General features: G+C 46.7%; 1 protein-coding gene across 5 annotated transcripts in view; it reads left to right on the top strand.

Annotated features, from left to right (window-relative positions):
* The window catches only part of vps41 (VPS41 subunit of HOPS complex), a 278,435-nt gene extending 271,310 nt beyond the window's left edge, over positions 1–7,125 (top strand). For all 5 annotated transcript variants that reach the window (XM_085993373.1, XM_085993371.1, XM_085993375.1 and 2 more), the window contains 4 exons: positions 2,488–2,587; positions 3,766–3,810; positions 4,664–4,743; positions 6,908–7,125. In XM_085993373.1, the coding sequence (XP_085849499.1) occupies positions 2,488–2,587; positions 3,766–3,810; positions 4,664–4,743; positions 6,908–6,967 (285 nt within the window). In that variant the 3' untranslated portion in view covers positions 6,968–7,125. The remainder of the gene's footprint in view (positions 1–2,487; positions 2,588–3,765; positions 3,811–4,663; positions 4,744–6,907) is intronic.
* The last annotated feature ends 5,536 nt before the right edge of the window (positions 7,126–12,661 follow it).

The raw sequence follows: 12,661 nt of genomic DNA, 5'->3' as shown, positions 1-12,661 counted from the left end.
AGACTCCGCTCCCCCTAATACTTAAATCCCAGTGACTAACCCTTTTTTGTTTGTTTGCCTTTTTGCCCTCTCTTCATTCCACAGCACAGACCAGGAATTGACCCTGGAACCTCCTTAATATGTGTGGGGCTTAGCTACTCACTGGCAGGGTTTCCTGTCAGGCATGCGGATGTGCAGTGCTCCAGGGAACCCATGCAACCAGCTTGCCGGCATTTCAATGTTAAAAACAGCGCATGCGCGGTATTTTGAATTGCCCCTTAAAGGGGCTGCACAGGGGCAAAAATAATTACAGGAGACCAAGCTGACTGGATAAACTCTATGAACCATTGGGAAGAATCAATAACAAACTGCTGAGGACAGAAGGCTGTTTCTGCCTTAGAGCATCACTGAGGGGCATTTTAACCCCTACCCCCCCCCCCCCCCCACAAAAATAACAGGCAGGAGAGGGTTGCCAGGGGCTGGGGGTTAAATCTGAAAATTTGCAGAACCCGCTGCTAAAGCTCCTGCTTCCGTTTTAACCGCGGTGATTTCGGGGCGTTCGAGTAACTCACTACGGAGAGGCAGGTCTGTAATTCTAACATGCAAATTAGGTTCCGTTCCTGATATTTTAACAGTGATTTGAATTCAACACCACCAGCACGGATTTTCCAAGGTTCGGGAAAGGGATAAGGGAGCAGTCGGATCCAGCATGGACGAGCTTTTTATAGCACTGCTTGTGGGCCGGGGGGGAACAAGAATGCTCCTACCAGCCCCTCAATCAAATATTCCGCCGTGATTGGTCGACCCCCCACCACCCCTTCCAAACCAGCGATCTCTCCTGGTCCCCCCTCCCTCCCGACTGCCGACCTGACCCCTCGCCTCCCACCACCCCTTCCAAAGCAGCGATCTCTCCTGGTCCCTCCTCCCTCCCAACTGCCGACCCGACTCCTCATCCCCACCACCCCTTCCAAAGCAGCGATCTCTCCTGGTCCCCCCTCCCTCCCGACTCCTCATCCCCACCACCCCTTCCAAATCAGCGATCTCTCCTGGTCCCTCCTCCCTCCCGACTGCCGACCTGACCCCTCGCCTCCCACCACCCCTTCCAAACCAGCGATCCCTCCTCCCTCCCAACTGCCGACCCGACCCCTCATCCCCACCACCCCTTCCAAATCCGCGATCTCTCCTGGTCCCCCCTCCCTCCCGACTGCCGACCCGACCCCTCACCTCCCACCACCCCTTCCAAAGCAGTGATCTCTCCTGGTCCCCCCTCCCTCCCGACTGCCGACCCGACCCCTCACCTCCCACCACCCCTTCCAAAGCAGTGATCTCTCCTGGTCCCCCCCTCCCTCCCGACCCCTCACCCCCACCACCCCATGATCTATCCCGGTTGCCGCGACTACCCCAACGGTTCTCCGCTGCTCCCTTCTAGCACCGACTTTCCCGTCGAGTAGCTTGTCAATCTAGCCGGCTGCTAGGTGGGAAACGGTGTAGAAAAATGATAGGATCCTGCCGTCAAATTTGGCAGGACCTCCACATCCTGGTTTTTCCCCCACAGTCACACTCCCCGCTCTTCCCCCGCTGCTCTCCCTCCCCGGCTCCCCATAAATATCGGGGCCACTATTTCCAAACAAGCCAGTGGGACGTTAGTAATGTATTGGGACAACAGTCATCATCAGATCTCACTGGAGATGCTGACATTTGCAAAGAGTGGGGCAGCGTAGCAGATTTTAACAGATGTCTTATCAGCGAGTGGATTTTTGCATCTGGTTTTTCATCGTTGAGTCAGTAATCGAGATCAAACCTCAACTGGATGAGCCTCTGATGAGAAAAGCTATTTTAGTTCTTGCAAGTTTTTAATAAAGTGACAGTTTTCAAGCTGGCAGATACTCGCGTGGTTCCTGATTTTCTTTTAACTCGTACAGTAATGTCAGCTTGCCTTTGAGTCACAAGGTTGTTGGTTCAAGCCCTTAATGGCGCTTAAGCTAGGGTGACAATTCAGTGCAGTGCCAGTGTCAGAGGTGACATTTTTCAGATGAGATGTTAAAATAAGTTCCCATCTCACTCCTCCGGTGGTCCGTGTGGATTTAGAAGATCCCATGGCACTATCTGAAGAACAGGGAATTTTCTGTGTGTTCTGGCCAACATTCTTCCCTCAATAAACACCACCAAAAACCGATGACCCGGTCATTCATATTTGTTGTTTGTGGGACCTTGCTTTGTGCAAACTGGCTGCCGCTTTTGTCTACGACCCTTCAGAAGCCATTAATTGGCTGCAAAGCAGATTGGGATGTCTTGACATGACTAAAATGCTGTATAAATGCAAGTTCTTTCTTTGCTGTATCTTCAATAGTAGTTTTTGCTAAGTGACACAGAGTATAGCACAACCCCTCTCTGCTCCCTCACCCAACACACCCCACTCTGGTAACAGCTTAATAAGGAGATTGTCTTAGATAAAAGAGAGCATTTATATTTTGTATTGTTTCAGCTGTGCTCATTTTTTCTTTGCAGATTTTGCTGCGGGAGGGGTGTAAAAAGATTATTGTTTCCGACTGTTTGACCTTGCTGAAAAAAATGCATAAAACCCAGCTGAGAGGCGTCCGCGTTGATGGTAAGCAATCCTTTCACATCTATCTGTACAGCAGAGGTAGCTGCACTTCTAGTGTACAGGCAAGGCTGTAATTAAACTTGTGCTGGCTGTCAATGACATTGAGTATTTCTGGTTTATGCGGAGAAATATCCCTTGTGGGATTATATTACCACACCGAATAACCACTGACACAGCACTCTGTCCAGCATTCAATAAAATATGTTCAAAGTTAAAAAGTTTGCAGATGACACAAAACTCAAATGTAGTAAACAGTGAGGAGGATAGTAGCAGACTTCAGGAGGGCATAGACAGACTGGTGAAATTGGCAGACACATGGTAGATGAAATTTTATGCAGAATCATGTGAAGTGATGCATTTGGAAGGCAGAATGAGGGGAGGCAATATAAATTAAATTATACAATTTTAAAGGGGGTGCAGGATCAGAGACCTGGGGGCATGACAAGTTGATAAGGCTGTTTATAAAAAAAAAAAAGCATTCTGTATCCTTGGCTTTATAAATAGAGGCATAGAGTACAAAGCAAGGAAGTTATGTTAAGCTTTTATAAATCACTGGTTAGATTTCAGCTTGAGTATTGCGTCCAATTCTGGGCGCCACACTTTAGGAAGAATGTCAAGGCCTTGGAGAGGGTGCAGAGGAGATTTACTAAAATGGTACCAGGGATGTGGGACTTTAGTTATGTGGAGAGACTAGAGAAGCTGAGAGTGTTCTCCTTGGAGCAGAGAAGGTTAAGGGGTGATTTAATAGAGGTCAAAATTATGAGGGGTTTTTAATGGAGTAAAAACGGAGAAACTGTTTCCAGCGGCAGGAGGGTCGGTAACCAGATGTCACAGATTTAAGGGAATTGGCAAAAGAACCAGAGGGGGAGAAGTGTTTTTTTTATGCAGCGAGTTATGATGATCTGGAATGCAATGCCTGAAGCAGATACAATAATAACTTTCAAAAGGGAATGGGATAAATACCTGAAAAGGAAATATTTGCAGGGCTATGGGGAAACAGCAGGGGAGTGGGACTAATTATAGAGCTCTTTCAAAGAGCTGGCACAGGCACAAATGGGCCAAATGGCCTCCTTCCGTGCTGCATGATTCTATAAATGACTGGTTCGGGTCAGATAATTATTCTTTGATAGAAATGATGTCTTGCCAGCAGAATATACAATAATCACTCTGTTTTCTTGCAGAAGAGAATATTTGTGAATCATGTCATTCTCCAATATTACATGCAGGTAAGTGACATAGATGGGGAGGAAGCCTGGTAAATCTGAACTGCACAAAGCACTTAACTCTGTCATTTATATGGCTTGCATGCAAAGTAAAACTCACTGAGCTGGAGGTCTTGCCTTTCATTATACAGCAGCAAGATACGTGACTCCAGATATTTTTCCCTATTCCATATCTTCATGCACTGTGGCACATGTCAGAAGCTTTGCTAAAATATAAATATACACTTTCTATTGAGATCCCCATATCTTCTCAAAGTAGACCATAGATCTGTCAGGCATGGACCCCCTCCCAGAAGCTCATGCGGACTCCTGATGGCCATATTTCTTCAGGTGCTCCATTATCCCCATTATTATCTACAGATGTCAAGATCATTGCCCTCTGGTTACCTTCCTGCCTCTGTTCAGAAATTGGCACTGTGTATGCTTTTCTCCAATCGTTGGGTCCTTTTCCTATTTCCAATGAATCTCTCAAAATGTTCTAATTGGACAAAGTTCCCAGATGTCCTTCAAGAAAGAAAGTCAGAGTTCAGGTCTCTATTCTCTACTGAATTGATTTCAGATCCCGTTCAACCTGGTACAGATTTCCTTTTGTATGGTTGCTATATAACACTCACCGATTTCATGGCTGAACAGTGAACTCAATAAACTTCGACCGCATTTTTTTTTTAACCCTATGGGGCATTAGCTCAGCGTTCCATGTTGCAATAAGGTTTGATATCTTTGTATTTTGACCAATGTTCAATTTTCTCTATCAGCTCCTTTTAATCGCTGACATTTTTTGATTTTACTGCACTTTGCATTAGACCTTTTAATGTATAGGTTCTCTGAGTGAATATTTTGTGTTTCCTCATTTTAGATGCTGCAAAAACATTCAGTGTGGTGGTCTTCCACTGCAGGCACATGTTTCACAAGGATTGCCTTCCTACTCCTGGCATGGTATGTTGTTGACTATGAAAGTTTATGTAGAGTAATAAGGGCTATGTCATTTGTTGGAATGTTATATCTATTTTTGCTGCATGTGCATTGTTGAATGTTGCTATATTTGTGGGCACACTCCTCTAACCCTCTATTGCTACAAATTGCAAGTTTCTTTTCCAACTTCATACAAAACGTGAGGAGAAAAAAAATTCTAGAACTACAACAGAAATATGTTTCCACTTCTTCCAATTGCAGTGAGAAGTCCTGTTAAGTATTGTTTGACATGTCTAGAATTAATTAGGTTAAAGTGTTTGATATGTTAAAGGTTCTTTGTTTGCAGTTTGTGATCAATATATATTGACTCTCTAAAATTATGTCTTACTGGGTTTTCTAAAAAACAATTCTGCACAGGAAAGCCTGTGTGAGTTCCCATAAGGTCTTCAGTTTGTCTCCTGAGATTTGGTTCTGTTGCTTCTTTCAGTTGCACGTGGAGACGGCATCTGGTGTAATCTGGAAAGTTTTATCTCATCTCTTGAGTGTACCACGAAAACAATATTAAAATATTTATGTATAACCTAAATAAAACCCTTTCTAGCCCTCTTCTATTAGAATAGTACAAATGGGAAAAAGCACGCAGGAAAAGGGGAATGTGTAAAATCAGCCCTGAAAGGGAACTAGCCTGCACAGGCTGGAAGGGCTGAATGGCTGCCTCAAGCACTAAAATTTCTATGGGTGTAAAATTCATCTTAGGTGATGGTGTAAAATGGGTACTAGCAAATTGGCCGCCCGTTTTACACCCCACCCAATTTTCTTTTCTATTGACAAACAACAACTTGCATTTATACAGCACCTTTAATATAGTAAAACATCCGAAAGCGCTTAAGAGGAGCATTACATCCCAAAGCGCTTAAGAGGAGCATTATCAAACAAAATTTGACTCCGAGCCACAGAGATATTGGACAGGTGACCAAATGATTGGTTAAAGAGGTAGGTTTTAAGGCGCGTCTTAAAGGAGGAGAATGAGGTCGAGAGACGGAGAGGCCTAGGGAAGAAATTCTAAAGCTTAGGGCCTAGACAGCTGAGGACACGGCCACCAATGATGGGGCAAAGGAAATTGGGAATGCACAAGAGGCCACAATTGGAGAAACGCAGAGGTTTGGAGGGTTTTAGGGCTAGAGAAGGTTACAGAGATAGGAAGGGGTGAGGCCATGGAGGGATTTCAAAACAAGGATGAGAATTTTAAATTTGAGGAGCGGGCAGCTGAGTTTGGGATGAGCTAAAGATTCCGGAGAGTGGGTGGAAGATGGGAGGCCAGCTAGGAGAACATTGGAATAGTCGAATCGAGAGTTAACAAAATCATGGATGAGGGTTTCAGCAACAGTTGGGTGATATTACAGAATTAGGTGATGGAGAGGATATGGGATCAAATAGAGTGTCAAGGTTTCAAACAGTCTGGTTCAGCCTCAGACAATAGCCAGGGAGGGGGATGGAATCGGTAGCTAGGGAATCGAGTTTGTGGCAGGGGCCGAAGACGATGGCTTCGGTCTTCCCAATATTTAATTAGAGGAATATTATATTGCAAAAATATTACAGAAAGCACTCAAGCCCCATGAAACAAGCTCTTTATAGTCGAGTTAATTTTGCAAACAGCTCTGTGTGCTTGCAGTTTCTTGCACTGGATGGTAAGGATGCCCTGTTTGCAGTGTAGGGTAGCTTCCTTAGACTTGGGGAAAATGCACTCTGTCATAAAACATGTCGGGTACAAGCCCATACTTGAACTGAAGCTGTTTTGGGGCATTTACTAACATTCTGGACCTCCTATAGAAAATATGATAAACAGTCCCAAGTTTCTAAAAATAAAAATCACTATTTTAGCACCAAATCTTTGTCACAGATCTTTCTACTCCTCTCCTCCATTCTAAATGTCTTTGATGAATGGAGCTGCTTGTAACATTAATGCAAGCAAATAATAAATGAGGGGATGCTGCAGTGAGCTGGTAATTAATGAGCCAAACCATTTCACTTTAATCCTGTCCTCCACAAAAGCTTATCCTAAAGAGCTGAGAAATTTGCAGTAATGGTTACAACTTTCAGTAATGCTTCTAGTCTTGTATCTAATTTATTTCAGCTTTGTCCTTTTGGGAGCAGTACTGATTAACATCTGTTTTGTTTTCTTAAACAGTTCTGTAACATCTGCAGTGCAAAACGTCGGAGGCCTGCCGGTGGACTGAGTGAGGTTTAAAACATGAACTGAATTTGACTGAGGACCACTAACACACAAAATTTGGCCAAATTGTTGTAATATAAGTCATTTTCTGTCAAATATTGGCTTGCTTCTTCAAAGCTTGTACTTGTGTGAATGCCAAATGTTAACTCTTAATAAAAGTTATTTTAAAATCATCCAACTTCCTGTGGAGAAACCACTTACTGAACTGCACGTGACTATGTCTAACTGCAGTAAGCAGGTTGGTGGCTGTTCTCCTGTACTCTGGTTGTCTGTTTGTCTTTTATGCAACGGCTTTGACCTTTTCACAGGTAGACACAATTTGCAGAATAGTTTTAGTGCTTACCAAAGTTACAGCCTGGTTAAAATTTCTTCGCCTTTGTACTTGTGCATTACTGTTCTAAATAAATCTGAGCGTCTGATTTACTCTGAGCTGCATGTGTTACCATGCAGAAGAGGTAAACATGTATGAAAGATCCTGTGATAACTACTTGTTCTATACATTCCGAACTGGCAATGGTTATTTCTTTGTTTGGCCTAACCTAATGAAGCACACTTTGCAGCACACACTGACGCATCTTCTTCTATTTGGATCTTTCTCTCTATATTTTGCGTTAAGGATTACATAATATATACAGCACAGAAATGCTGGCGTTTATGCTCAACTCGAGCCTCCTCCCATCCTTCCTCATTTAACTCTATCACCATAACCCTCTATTGCCTTCTCCCTTATATGCTTATCTAGCCTCCCCTTAAATGCATCTATACTATTCGCCCTGTGGTACGGAGTTCCACATTCTCACCACTCTCTAGATAAAGAAATTTGATTTCTTGGTGACTATCTTATATTGATGGCCTCTAGTTTTGCTCTTCCCCATAAGTGGAAGCAGTCTGGCCTCGATTTTCATTGAGTCTTGGAGGCGGCGGGGGGGTTAAATTCACAAAAACTGGCAGGCGGGCCCCCCCGCCCCCCCCCCCCCCAGGCCTGCTTCCCGACTCCGAGCAATTTTAACTCGGTCGTGTCTGCTGCTCCCAACTCCGTCCCACATCCAACAGGCGGGACTGGTTGTTAAGGCCCTTAACCACTAAATGGTCTCTATAATCCTATTTTGAAAGGCCCTTGTGAACTTAACCCTTTTCCCACATGAAACATGCCTGGTGGGAAACACGAATGTGAAACCTGGCAGGAGCACTATTGGATTGCTGACTATCAACTGCAGGCCAACCATTAAAGAGGAGATTTGATCAGCCATGATTTGCAGGTGGCAGGACTTAGTGGTCTCAGGTTTGGGGCAACTTTTAGAAGGCTTAACCACACCTGTGGCAGGTTGCAGCCTCACACCCATCTCCAGTGTGACCTCCTGGGAAACCCCTCTCGCCATCTTCACTCAGCGCTTCCTCAACGGAGGTATATACCAGAAGCAAGGGAGCCATTTATTTCCTTCCCATCTGGGCATCAGAGGAGCTCGAGCACCAGCCGCGGCACCAGCAGAACCAGGAACAACAGCAGCAGGAGTGCCAGGCTGCTGCTCACTCACCTGAAGCTGCACAGGCCAGAAGGGGCCAGCGCCTGGAAGCCCGTCGGTGCAGTAGATACCCCCAAACAGGCTCTACAGACGCAGGGTCAGCTACCTCAACATGTCTGAGCAGCAGTGCCAAAGGCGGCTCTGACTTTCGCGAGAGCTAGTGACTGACATCTGCGCAATGCTACAGCAAGACCTGCTGCCCAGAGGACCAGGTGGACAACCATTACCAGTGGCCATCAAAGTCATCACCGCACTCAACTTTTTTGCCTCGGGCTTATTCCAGGGATCAGCAGCAGACATCAGCGGCATCTCCCAGGCGGCCGCACACACTTGCATCACACAGGTAACCGATGCCCTCTTTGCCCTCGCACACAATCACATCCATTTTACCAAGGATCAAGCAAGTGTCATGGCGTGAGCAGTTGGATTAGCTCATCAGGCAGGCTTTCCGAGGGTGCAGGGCGTCGTTAACTGCACACATGTGGCCCTTAGGCACCCCATCGCAACCCAGGTATTTTTGTCAAGCACAAGGGCTTCCACTCCCTCAACGTTCAGCTGGTGCGTGACCACAAGAAGGAAATTTTGCATGTTTGTGCCATGTACCCTGGCAGTTGCCATGACTCCTTCATACTGCACCAGTCTAGTGTGCCTCCGCTATTCAGTCCGCCAGACCAACTTAATGGATGGCTACTTGGAGACAGGGGCTATCCCCTGAGGACGTGGCTAATGACGCCATTGAGGAGGCCAGCCAACGAAGCTGAGGAGCGCTACAACTCCAATCACATTTCCACCAGACCCATTATCGAGCAAACCAGATGCCTGGATAGATCAGGTGGAGCCCTACAGTACTCGGCTACCAGGGTTTCCAGAATTGTCGTGGTTTGCTGTGCACTTCACAACATGGCACAGCGTCGTGGCTTGCAGATTCCTGAGGACCAAGTGGCTCCTCGCATATCCTCAGATGAGGAGTGTGAAAACAAACATCCTGCAGAGGCCCAACAACCAGCGGCAGCATTACGCGAGAACATTGCTGCCCGGGATGCAAGGAACGCACTCATCCTGGCCAGATTTGCTTAGCCTAATCAATCAAACACTTTTGCCTCGCTGCTTCTTACCAGAGCTTTGACAATGGCCAAGAACCAGAGGATTCCTAGCACTCTGAACACCATACTGACAGTTGCAAGTATTCCTAAGGCCTCAATGTGGAAGTCCCAATAGCGAAATGACAGACGCCACAACTGCAACATTTGCCATCAGAATTTTTATGTTCAATAACGACGTGATGGCATTTTTACAATAAACACAAAATTGCACCCAAGTGACTACCCTTGTGACTTTGTGCAGAATTTTCCTCTTACGCGTGCTCCTACGTGGTGCCTCCCCTGTGGCTTCAGCAGATGTGGAGGCCCCTTGCTCACTTTCCTGCTGCTCCTGTCTCGACACCTTTGGCGGGCGTCCTCTGGGGTTGTGAGCCTGTGAGGGCTCGTCAACAGTCTGCTGCTCCTGCAGCTGTGCAGGGGTTGAGACGTCTATCTCACTTGGGTGTGGACTCCAGTGGGGCTCTGACCGAGGGCTCTGCAGTGGCATGGAAGTGAGAGTACTTGGAGAGGAGCCCCCACTTCCTTGAGGTCTGCCACCAACCTCCCTCTCATGGGTCAGGTCCCCCTCAGCACCTGCAAGTGGCTGGAGAGCACCTTGCTGCACATCAAGGGGCCATGGGGACCCGCATCTGCAATGGCAGTCCTACTCCGAAGGACTTCCATGAAGGTCTGGTTTCTCTGTTCAATTGATGCCCATCGCTCCTCAAGATATGTCATTCTATTCTGAGCAATGACCATGTTTTCCATACCCTGGCGACTAAGCTCCTCTATGGCTGTAGCCATCCTCTCCTCTACCATAGCCATCTCCTGTACAGTAGCCAGCCTTACCATGGTGGTAGGAATCCTTTCCACCCACGTAGCCATCCTTTCCGTGGTGATGTGTTCATGCACCAATGACTCCACAAAGGCTCTGCTCATGTTCGCTATGGACTCCTCCATTCGCTCCACACTCGCAGTGACCCTAGAGACAAAACCTGCCAGAGACTCCTGCAGCTGTGCCTGGAGTTCCATCAGCTCTGATCTTACGGATGGACCCAGAGGCAGAGGGTTGACATGCTGCTGAGCCGAGCTGGCAGAGTCCTGCGCCCTCCGACTAGGACTCTCCACTGCAGTCCCTGTCTCCACAATCTGCTGATGCTCACTTGTGAGCTATGATACACCAGGTGACAACACTACTCAATGTCCCGAAAGTCCCACCGAGGTGTGAGTGTCTGCGCTGGTGCTGGGTGTGCTGAATTCTGCTGACGCTGCGCCCTCAGAGGTTGCAGCTTCCTCTGAAGAGTCTGGCTGCTCAGCCTCTTCTTCCTGGCTAGGGGGGGACGGATGCTTGTGATGGTCCTGTGGGGGAGTAAAGGAAAGAGAGATGTGATGCAAAGTCTACATGCACATAGCTTTTTGCAGCTGCTCAAGTCCATCTGTTACAGCTTCACAATCATTATCAGCGACTCGTGCAATGTCAAAGAGAGAGATGGGAAACTTTTCTGTCGCCAGCTTGCTGTGTTACACCCGTCTGTCCGTCCCCCCACGCGGGAATCATCCTCCATTCCCATAATTTCCAGGATGGCCTCCTTTCAGGGGGTTAGGTGGGCTATTGAGGGTGGCCCTCCTCCTGTCCTGGCTCGCGATCTCCTGTTGTGTGCTCTGTTTTCCTGCAATGAGGGAGACAAGTGGAGGTTGAGTGAGAATGAAGGGGTGAGTGTAGAGATTGCATAGCATAGATACTTAGAATGAGACAAAGATGGGGTGAGGTGGCAAGACCAAGGGCCCTCCCTGTGTGTTGTCAGTTATGTTCAAAGCATCAGAGTGAGGGTGTGTGAGGGCTGCATGGTGGAATAGTTATGTGAATGTGAGCATAGAGAGAGGGAATGGGTAAGGGTGCATGGATGTCAGTGTCAAGTGGGATATGGAGGAAGAGATTGCTAAAGCTGAGTGCTGGTGAGGAAAGGCAATGGGGATCAGATTGAGGGTGATGGGAAATTCATACTCATTTTTCCAGTGCACTGAAGGTCATGAAATATTTTCCTGCACTGTATCCAGGTTCTGCAGGTGACTCCCAAGGAGTTGACCTCTTCAGCCACCTGCATCCACACTGCCTTGGTCTGAGTGGGAGGCCTCTTCCTCCCTGATGAAGGGAAGAGCACCTCCCTGTTGGCCCTAGCCCCATCCACTAATGCCTGCAGTGTCACCTCGTCAAAGCGAGGAGCTGATCTGGCCCTCCCGCTTGTCATATTTCCTGCAGCTCCCTCACACTGCACAGTCAAGAAGCTTGGCAGTCTGCAGAAGAAGCAAGGCTTGCTGTGGACCTTAAATGCAGCAGCAATGATGATGTCATCAGAGGGGACTTTCAGTCATGAAAAACCCATTTGTAAAGGCTTCCCACATGTTGGAAATCAATTGGCCAATTCAGTTAAAATTGCATCAATTTCCCACATCCATTTAGATTCGTGTGGGAAACATGAAATTCGGATAACACGACACCATCCCGCACCCTTGTTAAAATCCCCCCCCTCTGTCTACTCTATCAAAACTTCATAATTTTAAAGACCTCTATTAGGTCATCTCTCAGCAATCTCTTTTCAAAAGCAAAAAGACCCAGTCTGTTCATCCTTTTCTGATCGGTATAACCTCGCATTTTTTTTTATTCATTCATGGGATGTGGGCGTCCCTGGCAAGGCCAGCATCTATTGCCCATCCCTAATTGCCCTTGAAAAGGTGGTGATGAACCGCCATCTTGAACCGCTGCAGTCTGTGTGGTGAAGGTACTCCCATAGTGCTGTTACGGAGGGAGTTCCAGGATTTTGACCCAGTGACAATGAAGGAACAGTGATATATTTCCAAGGATAATACAGTAATCATGGGGGACTTTAATCTACATATACACTGGGGAAACCAAATTTGCAGTAATAGTGTGGAGGATGAGTTCATGGAATGTTTTCAAGATAGTTTTCTAGATCAGTATGTTGAGAAACCAACTAGGGAACAGGCTATTTTAGATCTAGTATTGTGCAATGAGAAAGGGTTAATTAATAACCTTGTAGTAAAGGGGCCTTTAGGAAAGAGTGACCATAATATGATAGAATTTTATA

The sequence above is a fragment of the Somniosus microcephalus genome, chromosome 7 (genome assembly GCF_052327205.1).
Source record: "Somniosus microcephalus isolate GS21.2 chromosome 7, FLI_Smic_1.0, whole genome shotgun sequence".
Classification (NCBI taxonomy): Eukaryota; Metazoa; Chordata; class Chondrichthyes; order Squaliformes; family Somniosidae; genus Somniosus; species Somniosus microcephalus.
Note: the sequence above shows the minus strand (reverse complement) of the source record. Positions and strands in the feature narration are given on the sequence as shown.